Raw genomic sequence first — 12,986 nt, 5'->3', positions numbered from 1 at the left:
AGGTTCCCTCCCTGAATGCTCTCTTCTCCCGTCGGGGTTTGAGCAGCAGGACTCATCACGAAGCGCTCACTTCCTGGTTGAGGGGGCGCTGCACGCAAAACAGGGCTCAAGGAAGCCCCGTTGACACTGTCGGCCAGCTCTGATACACTGGCTCCAGCAGCAGGGGTAGATGTCACTTCTGAACCGGAGGCGATTCCAAACCGCTCGAGCGTCGACTGTTGGAGCGGGGGTCTACTTCCAGGGAGAGAGGGAATCTCCCTGACCTTCCCCCGTCTCTTACCCATCGCAAACGGCAGGTAAGGCTCTCTTTCCAGTGTTTACTAGAGCCGGATTGCAACACGTCCGTTGACGCCGATCATACCGCGGCCATCTTGGATCTGTAATCTTTTTTTTTTTTTTTTTTAAGTGTAAAATTTCTAAGAAAAGGAAAAGAAAATAAGGCAAAAGCCACAAAACTAATAAGACTCTTTCCCGGGCCTGAGAGGAGCGGAGCAAAAAAAAACTTGACCGCACCTCAATGCGCAGAAAAAATAACTAAGGAACGAGTGTACGTGGTCCGCGCACCCAAGCCAGAAGACTTTTAAAATATTTTGCTTGCAAAATGCCAATTCCCGGGCCGATGTGGACGTTGACCCACATGTGAGAACAAGAAGCTTGCTTGTCCTCGGAGAAACCTATTTATACAAAGCAGCAGGAGAGCAATAACAGGACTATCATGTTCCTATGAATGGTGTAAGAACAGAGGCTGCTCGTGCAATGGAAGCATATATACACACAAGGTCTAGAAAAAAAAAAATGGGACCCCCCCAACATTTTTTCCAAGTAACCCAAAAACATCCCCAAAAAAAAAGCAGAAACTTTTGCCTGAAATTAGAGACGTTTCTGGATACTTTATTTTTCAACAGGATGGCGCGCCAGCACAGCGAGCTCACAAAACAGTTGAGCTCTTAATTAATGAAACCCCAGAATTCACTGAACCAACCAACTGGTGTCATAGACTTCATGAATGTGTCATTGTTGAAGGAGGACACTCAGGGCCCTGTTTAAAGCCATGCTGTAGGCGCACAAACTTTTTAGCACACGCTAACGCTAGAGACATCCATAGGAATAAAACAGGTGTCTATCGTTAGCACACATGCTAAAAAGTTAGCGTGCCTACAGAATGGCTTAGTAAACAGGACCCTTAATTAATTTATAATTTGTGCTCAAAGGGGAAAAAAAACACATTACACTAATGCATTGTCAAAGATCATACTAAAAATTTAAATAATTGCAAAATATTTTGAAACTGTGTAAGTCCTGTTTTTTTTCCCCACATAAATCCACAAAGCCCGATCTAAAGGCAGGAAAGAATGAATTTACAACATGATGAGAAAAACCTATAACAAACAGAGAGGGTGATACAGCATACACAGAAAGTATACAAACAAAAAAAGCAACACTGGGCCTTCAAGACTCAGACAACAGGAGTCACTTGCTAATAAAGGGCTCCTGTTGTCTCAGTCTTGAAGGCCCAGTGTTGCTTTTTTTTTTTTGTTTGTAAGTAAAATCTAGAACACACCAAGGGTTAATTCAAGCTTGCCCAGTGATAACCATTTCATATACCAAAACAGAATGGAGGATTCCTTTCATCCAGAATTCCATTAGCTGCAAACTTTTCCATATCCATAAAAATATAGTATCTCAGCTCTTCTGTAATCCAGTGCTCCACCCATCCCTCCTGCACAGTTCAGTTTTACATGAGCTACTTGAAATGCAAAATCTGTGTCAAGCAACTCATCTGGGACTGAACACGGCATCAGGAAGAGGGGGTTACACAAGAGCCAGTTCAGGTCATGCAAAGTGGGTGGAACTCTGAAGAGAAGTTCTATGATATAAAAAGGTGGTAAAGTAAAAATCAGTGATTTTGCTCATGTTCCCACTAATTAAGTCCTTTGGAAGCGAGACAGCTCATCTCACGGGCAGGCTATGAATGTGCAGATAAAGCAGTTTGGCCTTTCCTACTACACATTAAGAGTATGCTTCTCTATGCAAAGTGGGCAAAACAAAGTGAAAGAAAATCCTTCATAAAGTCAGAACCAAAAAAATCCAGAGATTAGTGAACTGGAGTCCTGGAATATTTACATTTCTGAATTAGCCCTATTGCCATTTGAATTAAGTTTACAAAATTCTCTAGTCCAAAAATCAATAAAAATATTTGGCTATTCAGCAGTATATAGGTCAAGCTGTTCAAAGTCTTCCTTTTTTTGAAGTCCTTCTGCTGCAATAGTGCTCTGGTTACTTTTAGGATTATCAGAACTATACTTTGAGCCAACTTCTTCCTTCAACAGCTGAGTACCTCCAAGACTTCTCTGTTGCATTTCAGCCTCACCACTGTCCTGTTGCATTTCAGCCTCACCACTGTCTTGTTGCACTGCTTTCCCCATGCTGCTTTTATTTCCATCCTCAGAAAGGGGCAGATGCTGTGGAAACAGATTATTCAAATTTAATTTTCCTTAAGCAGAACTTATAAATCTGTTCATGTAAAAAACCAGTGTGCCAGCAAAAATCTCTACTGCCTCTACTAGTGTTTGGTGTGTTGACTTGGAAAGCTCTTGCAGTTTCCAGGACCAGAGTTGATCTTTACTGCCTGAGGGGCCTATGCAGAAAGCTACTGTGGGCAGCAGCGCTTGGTTAACAAGAGGTCTATATCGTAGTGGAAACTGATTCGGTGTGGGAGTCAGCTTGGACAGTAGACACTGGCACACAGCATGTTAAAAAATTGGTAAGATTACCTATTCTGCCCCATGCAGACGCTGTGAAGGGAGCACAACACAAGAAAATTAGAACTAGGTCTGACGCAGTGTAGAAGGGTTAGCTCCCCCTCTGCATTGGAGTAGATAATTTAATAAGCACTCAAATCTTTAATCCTCCTGAAGATGACCTCCAATCACCCATCTCTGGTGCTACCAAACCAATAACCCTGGTATCTAACAGCACCTTTCACCTTCTTGACCCCCAAGCCTTGTTCCTTATCTCTCCAGACCATTCCCAATAAGTGGGTATGTGCCCCCCTACCAGGAGATAGGAGACTCAGAATTATTGAGTGATTTCATAATATAAACATTGGTGCAACCCAGAGCCTGCCAGTATTTCTCAGTGCACTCAGCAGATGGTAGGTGAGTACCAGTGCAGCCCTCATCGAGTCTGACCTGGTCTGGATCTGCCCTTTTCGCTCCATATGTGAGGAAAAAGAAAAAAAAGGTAAAGTGTAATTTGGTTTAAACAAAAAAACACACACAAAAAAAGAGAGAAAAACAAGAGAAAGTTATTATTGTGAGGTGCCTAACCATGCCTGATTTTCCTGCCTTGGGGGTGCACAAACCATTATTCAGGTCCCTCCCCCTCCAAAGGGCTGCAGTTGAGTACCTTAATGTCAACACAAACCCTTTCTGATAAACCTCTGGTGCTGCACAGACAGGATTCTGGTAGGGTTTCTTCAGCTCCCCCTCACCAAGTTTATATTATTGGTGCATCAAGCCTTCTGTATGAAGCAAGGCTTGCTGATCTCCTCTTCGCTGGAGCCCGTGGCTGCCAGAGACAAGGAAGGGCCCTCGGGACCAAGAGGAAGTGATTATCAGAAAACCAGGATCTCACAGTTTGGTTTCAGAGAATTCTTTGACACCCGTGGATTAAGTTTTAATCAAGGAAGGATGACCTAGAGGCTGGTAACTCAGAGGTTCCTCCAGATGAAGGCCCTACTGTAATTCACATTTTCCGTAAATTGGAGCTTCCCTGTTTGATTACTGAAGTTCTAGGGATGCTTCATTTGTCAGATGAGAAGTCTCCAAGTAATTAGAAAAGGAGATCCATTTTTATAAGGGATCAGAAAGCCTGCAAGAACCTTTCTGTATAATGAGGACCTCAAAGAGATGGAGGCTGCCCCCAACATGGCCGTAAGAATTGGCAGAGCCATGGCTCGCCTTTATCAGCTTCCTTTAATGGAATTGGAGAGTTTCAATTTACCAAAGGTGGATATGTTGGTCACCCTGAGCTGATTGGCCGCAACACCTGTGGTACAGAGACTTATTTCGGCTACTGGTCAGGAACCTCCTTCGTGTTTCCCATTTGAACTTATTGGCTCAGGGTCCCATTTGAATGTTAAGTGTGGATAAGTTCTTGCTTTCAGCTTGGCCCTTGGGAAGGCATAGTGGCTGAAGGGGGGTTACTCATCCAGAGTTATTGGTACCTTATTGAGTTCCAGGATGAAGTCTACCTTCTTAGCTTACGTGAGAGATTGGAAAATTTTTGAGAACTGATGTAAGGCCAGGGAAGTTTGCGACAGAGGCACTAGATTTTCTTCAGGATGGTATGCATAAGGTTTAGCAATGTCCTCTCTTCAAGTACAAACAGCTGCAATTACGGTTTTTAAGGGTCTCATTCAAGGTTGGTCATTGTCTCTTCATCTGGATGTTTCTCAGTTCAAGGATATTAAGCCTTTGTGGCCTCTGTTTCAGACAGCTATTTTTCCATGGGATCCGGATCTTGTCTTAGACAGCCTTAGTCAGCGTGCCGTTTGAACCTCTAAAATGCTCTACTCTCAAAAGACCTTATTCTCAAGGTGTTTTTTCTGGTGGCAATTACTTTAGATCGACGCATTTCAAAATTGCAGGCCCTTTCCTGTAGCAAATAATTTCATCTCTTTTTCTGGACAGAATGGTTCTATGGTCACTGCTTCCTCCCGAAGGTTGCTTCTCCCTTCCACCTCAGTCAAGTGATTACTCTTCCAATGTTTCCCAGGAAGGACAGTCATAATGCTATTCTTTTGGATGTTCACAGCACTGCGCTGTTACCTTCAGCGGACAGAGGAATTTCAGAAGTTGGATAGACTTTTTATACTGACCAGAGGACAAAAGGCTATAATTGCCAAATGGATCAAAGAGGCAATAACTTCAGCTTACCTGCTGTATTTTGTGTGTTTTTGGCACAAGTTCTTATTCCAATTTCAAATTTTGCAACAGGAACTGAAGAACATAGATTTTTTATTTTTTTTAAACCACATAGAGATTGTCATAATACTCACTAGCTTTAAAGTTCATGGGTACTTTTCACCCACAAACTTTGCATTACCTGTCAAAGTGAAATGATACATCTCCATCCTCGTAGGGTTTTTTTTTTAACCAAGCAGCAGGCATACTTTTGGATTTTGAAGATTATGCATGTTCAAATACCTGCCCCAAGAACACCTCCCTCAAATGCAAGATTGTGAGCCCACTAGGAACAGAGAAAGTACCTATATATAATATGTAAACTGCTATGACAAGGGCTATAAGTGTGCAGGGATGGGCTCTGGGCGTGTGAAGACGATGAAGGGATGCAAGATGTAACATTAGCGCTCCTGAATGTCAGGGGCTTAAATGTGCCTATGAAGCGGCAGCTTCTGTTTAGGGAGCTAACTCGCCTAAAAATAGACATAGCCCTGATTCAGGAGACCCACTTAAAAAAGCAATATGAGGGGCTGTGCAGGCATCACCACTATCCACACATTTTCTATGCATCCAACACCTTGGGTTCCAAAAGCAAAGGGGTGATAGTGGCACTCAGTGACTCTTACCCGTGGCAGTTTCATAAGGTTATTAGAGACAAGGGGGGTCGATTTCTTTTGATAACTATACAACTGGGGGCACAAAAGTACACTTTAGTGAATGTATATGGGCCCAATGAGGACCACGGGGAATTTTTCCATCACCTAGATCAGATACTTTTGACACATGGAGAGGGGCATGTACTAGTTGGCGGTGATTTTAACGTTACCCCTGATCCACAGTTGAACAACTCCGCTTCATCAGTACAATATGCCCGCCGGGGACGAGAGTTACTTCAATCTTTTATGGCCAAGTGGCACTTGGAGGACACCTGGAGGCAGGCCCATCCCACCCAACGAGACTATACATATTTTTCTTAGGTCCACAATTCTTTTTCCCGCATTGATTTTTAGCTGGGGGACACGGCTGTCATGGGAAATATCAGGGACCAGCGTATTGAGCCACGTACGTGGTCGGACCACAGTCCGGTCATTCTTGTACTGAGGACCTTAGAGGGGCGACAGACTGCTCCACAGTGGAGACTGGATGATGCATTGCTGGCTGAGGTGACCCATGTGCTTCAATTTGAAAGGATCATCAAAGAATATATCCAATTTAATGATAATGAGGAGGTCTCTCCAGGGGTGCTTTGGGAGGGCTTTAAGGCGGTCATGAGGGGCCACTTTATTGCGTTAAAAGCTCATATCCGCAGGGAAAAAACCCAAGCAGAGGAATTAGGGCGCAGGAGACTAGCACAGGTGGAGAAACTAATCTATAGACAAGGCCCAGGGGGCCCCACACAACACTTACTAGACCAAGCTCATAAACTTAGACAAGAGATGCGCGAACTTCAATTGGCGGATATCTCAGGGCAGCTACAAAGGGTACGCCAGACACATTTCGAGTTTGACAATAAAGCTAGTAGGCTCTTAGCACATAAATTAAAACATCAGGCAAATAGAACGCATGTTCCCCGCTTAAAAGATGAAAAAGGAGATAGTACCACAGATTCGGGGGCCATACAAGCAATCTTTAAGCGATATTACGAGAAACTTCATACCCCAGACATTAATCCCAAGGAGGTGGAGATCACTGCTTTTTCAGATCAGGTCCACTTGCCAACTCTTACGAAAGGCGCACAAGATAGGCTTTCTAGGCCAATTGAGCTGGAAGAGGTAATACGTGCTATCAAGGAGCTGGCGCCTAATAAAGCCCCGGGACCCGATGTGTTTACTAATAAGTTCTACAAGACCTTTGGAACTCTCGTGGCCCCTATGTTGCGGAGGGTATTTAATGATTTAGGCAAGAGGGAATCTCTGCTGGAGACTTGGCATCTAGCGAATATTATAGTTTTGCCCAAGCCAGGCAGAGATCCCCACCTGAGCAGTTCCTATCGGCCCATCTCTCTATTGGGGGTGGACTATAAAATCTTCACCTCCATATTGGCAGCTCGCCTGCAGCAGTACTTCCCACAACTAATTCATGAAGATCAAGCGGGGTTTGTACGGGAGCGCCAGACGTTTGATAATATCCGCAGGACACTCCACCTTATTCAACATGCTAATATTAAAAAAACTCCCACTCTGTATAATCTCACTAGACGCAGAAAAGGCGTTCGACAGGGTGCACTGGCCATTCCTATTTGCAACTTTGAAGAGGGCGGGTATTTCCGGGGACTACTTGCATTGGCTATCCCTGTTATATAGGGCACCCACAGCATCGGTGAGGGTCAATGGGAGCCAGTCGCCCACATTCCAATTGAGACGAGGTACGCGACAGGGCGCAGCCCTGTCGCCTCTCCTCTTCGCCTTGGCGGTGGAACCATTGGCAGCCTACATTAGATCACACCCGGACATCAGGGGGTTGAGGTTGGGACCAACAGAGACCCAGATATTGTTGTTTGCGGATGACATTCTTCTTACATTGACAGACCCCGCCAGGTCACTTCCAATTATAGGGGCGGCCCTGCAGGATTATGGCTGGGTGGCTGGATTCAAAGTCAATATGGAAAAATCAGAAGCATTAAATATTACTATACCAGTAGATCAGGTGGAGGAGATGCGGGCACACTTCCCCTACCGGTGGGCGTCCAAATCCATCAAATATTTGGGGGTAAATATAACAAAACAATGGGAGGGCCTATATGAGGCCAACTTCCTAGCAAAAGCACGGGAACTTTTCTTGGAGTTGGACAAGTGGGAGGGCTTAACGATTTCATGGATGGAGCGGATCAGTGCAGTTAAAATGATCCTATTACCCAAAATGTTGTTTTTATTCATGGCGCTCCCTATCTCACTACCCGAAAAATTTTTCAAAGGTCTGCAGCGCAGGGTCTTTTCCTTCATCTGGAAGCGAAAGCCACCACAGGTACGCAGGTCAGTAATGCATCAGCCACGAGCACATGGAGGGATGGGAGTTCCTTCGTTTTGGCTTTACTATAAAGAGGCCCACCTCCGTATACTAGCTGAGTGGCACCATGGGAGAGCGAAGGCCTGGAAAGCTATGGAGCAGTCTTGGTGTAAGTCCCATCCGTTGAAAGCTATACCTTGGCTACCTGACAGAGAAATAAAAGAGATAATAAAGGAGGCCCCCCCCCCAATTGTGGGGTGGCCACTTACCATAGGGAGCAAAATTCACACCAGTTTTTTCTGAGGGCGCACATTTTTCTTACATATGGCAATTAGATACGCACCAGGATTTGGCCCGGGATCCTCAGATCAATGTTTTAGGAATTGGGAACAGAGGGGTCTATGGGAGTAGGGGCAAGTGTGGGAGGATGGGGAACTTCTCACTTTCGAGGAAGTGCAGGAGGAATATGGAATTCCTGCCTCCAATGCCTTTCAATTTCGTCAATTAAGAGATTTTATTTTGCGATGTACAAAAGAAGAGCTGAGCTTGGAGGAAACACAATTGGAGCGGGCATTGGCTGGAGGGGAAGGAAGAGGCGGGATATCTAGGTTATATAAAGCACTCCTACTACAGTCACAGCCCATCCTGCACTATACACGAAAGTGGGAAAAAATACTGGGGGTATCATATGAATATCATATGTGGGAAAGGGTGTTTACATCTTTACTTAAAGTATCAGTCTCTAATGCTTTAGTAGAAAATGGCTATAAAATACTATATTGTTGGTATTACACACCACAGAGACTAGCTAAGATGTTTAAGGGGGGGGTCTGCTCTCTGCTGGCGTCAATGTGGTATGGAGGGAGACATGGTCCATATCTGGTGGGCTTGCCCACAGGCTCAACAGTATTGGACAAGGGTTCTAAAACTGATTGCTAGTATAACAAAAATTGCTTTTCCCATGAAAATGGACCATTGCTTGCTACATATAAGACTTCAGGGCAGCAAAAAGTACGCGCATCAATTGGCCACTCAGATATTGGTGGCCAGCAAATTAGTGCTGGCAGCGGCATGGAAGCAACAGACTCTACCAGGACTAAAGACGATTCTGCGGAAATTGGACAATATTCAGCTGATGTCTAAGCTGACTGCTATGCGACTGGGTCGCCTGCTACCCTACCATCGAGTTTGGGATCCATACACGGAGTGGTTGGCACAACCGGACTCTACCTTGGTACTTCAATAAGAGGGAGGGAGGGGTGGGGGGATGGGGGGAAAGGGGGATATAAACATTTGGTTAAAGCTATGTTGACGATGTTACACTATTAACCTGGAAAGTATCCGACTGAATACTTGCAGTTACATTTGTATGTTTGATCTTTATTTAATAAAAAACTTCTTTAAAAAAAAAAAAAATGTAAACTGCTTTGGTTGTACCACAGAAAAGGGGCAGATCAAATCCATAAAGGGCAATGTTCAAAAAGCCAGTTTTCAATGCACATGCTATTTTACTCAATGAATACACTGAAAGCTGTCCTCAAAATAAAGGGAAAAGTACTCTATAAATAACAAACCCTGAATAAAAGTAACGTCTATAATGCCTATAAAATATATTTCAAATGAAGCCTACAAGAAACTGTTGCTCCCCAACCATTGATTACATCCTAACTCATCATGCTACCCTAATAACCCATTATATCAATCTCTGCAATCACCAAAACATTCCTTTACCCCAGCATCTCAGCAGAAGAGGAAGAAAGTAGGTGCAGAAGACTGTTTTAACAGATGCAATTCAGTACTCACATTGGGCAAGTGATGCTGATCTTTGCCTTTAGCTCGATCTAGTGAATTTGTAGTATCAGTTTCCCGCACAACGTCTGGTTTCATTCCCATTAATCGGTGTCTTGAAGTATTTTTTTCATTGCTAGCATCGCCACAATCACCTGCTCCTCCACCATGTGACTGTATAAATTCTATCCGAGACGGTTTCCTGTCAGGCTGGTCAATACAAGCAGGAGGGTCCTCCCCGTGAAGCCTTGGTAAATGCCTGAGTGTACCAACTGATCTTCCTGCACCATAGCAGAAACCCTGTTAAAACAAAACTATTTTTCAGCTTAGGCCTGGAAATACCTCTCAAAAAATAGTTACAAACATATCTATCTAATGTGATGCCCGTTTGTAGGTCTTCATTTGTTCAAGTGCAAAAGCTATCCACTTGCAGTTTGCTCTCCCTGCTCAAGTTTCCAAAAGTGAACTATGAGCCACAGTTTCTTCCCCTGTACATAAACAGTAAGGGTGGAATCATTTTTGAACAAAGCCCTTCTTTCTTTCAAATCCCGAGCTACATCATAAAACAAGTCATAGTGAATCAGGCCAAAAGTCTATTGAGTGCTGTGTCCTAAGACAGTGGCCAGTCCAAATCACAAGAAACCCAAAGAATAGATCCGTTCCTTTCTGCTCACACCTAGGGATAAGTGGTGACTCTCCCAAGTGTGCATGGATAATAGTGGTTTATGGAATTCCCTCCAGGAGTCTGTCCATACCCTTTTTTAAACCCAGCTATGCTAACTGCCTAGACCAAATCCTCTGGCAACAAATTCCATAGCTTAACTGTACACCAAATGAAACTATACATTCTCCAATGTGTTTTAAATAAGATACCTCTTGGTCTTGGTATTATTGGACAGAGTAAACCACCATTCTCTCACTCATTTTATAGAGCTCTTTCATTTCTATCATTTCTTCTCCAAGCTGAAGAGCTCTAACCACATCAGTCTCTCTTTACAAGGGAGCCCGTCCATCCCCATTATTTTGTTTGCTTTTCTCTGCTCCTTTTCTACTTCTGTTTTATCTAGTCACACCATAGATCAACAGACATACTTATTTGTTTTATTTTTCATCTTTTCCAAATAATTCCTAACATTCTATTTGCTTTTTTGACTGTTGCTGCACATTTAGCTGAGGATTTCAATGTACTCTCTACAATGACTCCAAGATCCTTTCCCTGGATGGTGACCCCCCTAAATAAGGAACCCAGTATCATGTGAAGGAGTGGCCTAGTGGTTAGGGTGGTGGACTTTGGTCCTGGGGAACTGAGGAACTGAGTTCGATTCCCACTTCAGGCACAGGCAGCTCCTTGTGACTCTGGGCAAGTCACTTAACCCTCCATTGCCCCATGTAAGCCGCATTGAGCCTGCCATGAGTGGGAAAGCGCGGGGTACAAATGTAACAAAAATAAAAAATAAAAAAAAATGTACTTATGACTAGGCTTACTTTTCACTACTATCACAAAAATTGAAAGTAGTGAGGTACTACAACACATCTACAAAAATCAGCTCTATATCCTCAAACAATTCTTCTTAACATCAGAGAAACCATTAAAATTCAATTGGAGGAAAAAGCCTCAGCAAATCCAAATCTAAAATAAAGTCAATTACAGGCTTATTTGGAATCACCACAGATCCTGAGTTACTATGCTGCTGTGAATATGGGCACGTCCAGAAAAGCTATTTGTTTACTTCTGTTACAATGCATCTTAAAAATAGTAACTGCAGATGAATTAAAGTACCATTGAAAGGATTCTTGGAGGTTTTTCTATGCCAGTGATTGCAACTAAGCCAGTAATTGACCATGGTATTTGACGTCTGGGTTTGCTGAGACTTTTTCCTTCAGTTGAATTTCAATGTTTTTTTTCTGATGTTATGAAGAATCGTTTAAGGACATAGGATTATTTTTCCTCGTATGCATTTCTTTGCACCTGTCTGCATTTGATTTAATCTGCCATTTAGATGCTCAGTTCCACAATGTCCTCCTGCAATTCTTTACAACTCACTCGTGATTTAACTTTTGAATAACTGTCGTCATCTGCAAATGCAATCTCACTGTTCCCTTTTCCAGTTTATTTTTAAAAATCACCAATCCCAATATGGATCCTTGGGCACTTCACTCTCTACCTTTCTTCACTTCATTTAGCACTACGTTTACTAAGCTTAACTAGTTTCCAAACCAAAACAGGCATCATCTCCCTTATCATGACTTTTTAACCACCTGAGGAACTTTTCATAAGTGACTGTCAAATTTCTTCTGAAAATCCAGATACATTATTTCAACTGGCTGAGCCTTATCCACGTTTGACACCTTCAAATAAAATAGCCAAAACAGCTTGATAAGGTAAGACCCCTGACTTTTGCTAAATCCATGGTGGCTCTGCCCCATTTACCCTTGCTTACCAATATAGCCAGTTACCTTGTTTTTCAACATATCTGTGATGGGCAAAATATTACAAGCTATCAGGCTCACTATCTGTGGTTTCCTGGATCATCTCTGCTGCCCTTCCAATCCTCTGGTACTCTAACTGATTTTAATGAAAGATCAGAGTTCTAATAGGTCTGCAATTTCATGGGTATTTTTGTTTGATAAACTAAAGAGCAACACATCAGCCTGAATATACCTCAGAGCTCTTAAAAAAAAAAACACTACACACATCAATGTGCATTATTACATCTTCCAGTTCATCATGATTTGCTCCAGTTCCTGTGAATTGTCAAAGGATATTTCAGGCGTGATTATCTCCCTGACATCCTCCTCAATAACTATGGAAGAAAATAATTTATCTAGTTTTAATGCTGCAACCTTTTCCTCCCCAAGTGCTCCTTTTAGCCTTAGGTCAAATATATATCATACAGGACTTAATTTCGGGTGAATAGCCTGGAATCACATCACTTTTTTTCAGACTCCAGAGCAGCAAGTGTGTTCTGCTCCAGCCTCTACCTTCCAAGCAGCCTGAAGGAAGATGAAGGGATGGGAAAGACTACGGCAGATCAGAGAACACTACTCCTTAATCCAGACCCTCTTCTCTGGTTGCTCCTGGCCCACCTCCCCCCCCTCTCCCCAGGCTCTACAATTCCACTTCTGTGTCTACAAATTAAGCCTTATAAGATTACTGCTATCATTTATGAAGACCAGTATGGCCCATCCAGTCTGCTCAGTGAGGCATTTAGGATCTAAAATACCACTCCTTGCAGATTATCCCTCCTGCCATGCCTGAAGAGGTTCAACTGACTCCCTCAGACT

General features: G+C 43.2%; 1 protein-coding gene across 3 annotated transcripts in view; it reads right to left on the bottom strand.

Moving 5' to 3' along the window:
- Nucleotides 1–1,155: 1,155 nt before the first annotated feature.
- The window catches only part of CLCC1 (chloride channel CLIC like 1), a 71,724-nt gene continuing 59,893 nt past the window's right edge, over nt 1,156–12,986 (bottom strand). For all 3 annotated transcript variants that reach the window (XM_030207063.1, XM_030207064.1, XM_030207065.1), the window contains exons 10-11: nt 9,717–10,001; nt 1,156–2,462 (exon numbers count right to left, since the gene is read on the bottom strand). In XM_030207063.1, the coding sequence (XP_030062923.1) occupies nt 2,202–2,462; nt 9,717–10,001 (546 nt within the window). In that variant the 3' untranslated portion in view covers nt 1,156–2,201. The remainder of the gene's footprint in view (nt 2,463–9,716; nt 10,002–12,986) is intronic.

The sequence above is a fragment of the Microcaecilia unicolor genome, chromosome 6, assembly GCF_901765095.1.
Source record: "Microcaecilia unicolor chromosome 6, aMicUni1.1, whole genome shotgun sequence".
Taxonomy (NCBI): domain Eukaryota; kingdom Metazoa; phylum Chordata; class Amphibia; order Gymnophiona; family Siphonopidae; genus Microcaecilia; species Microcaecilia unicolor.
This window is presented reverse-complemented; position numbering and strand designations above follow the sequence as displayed.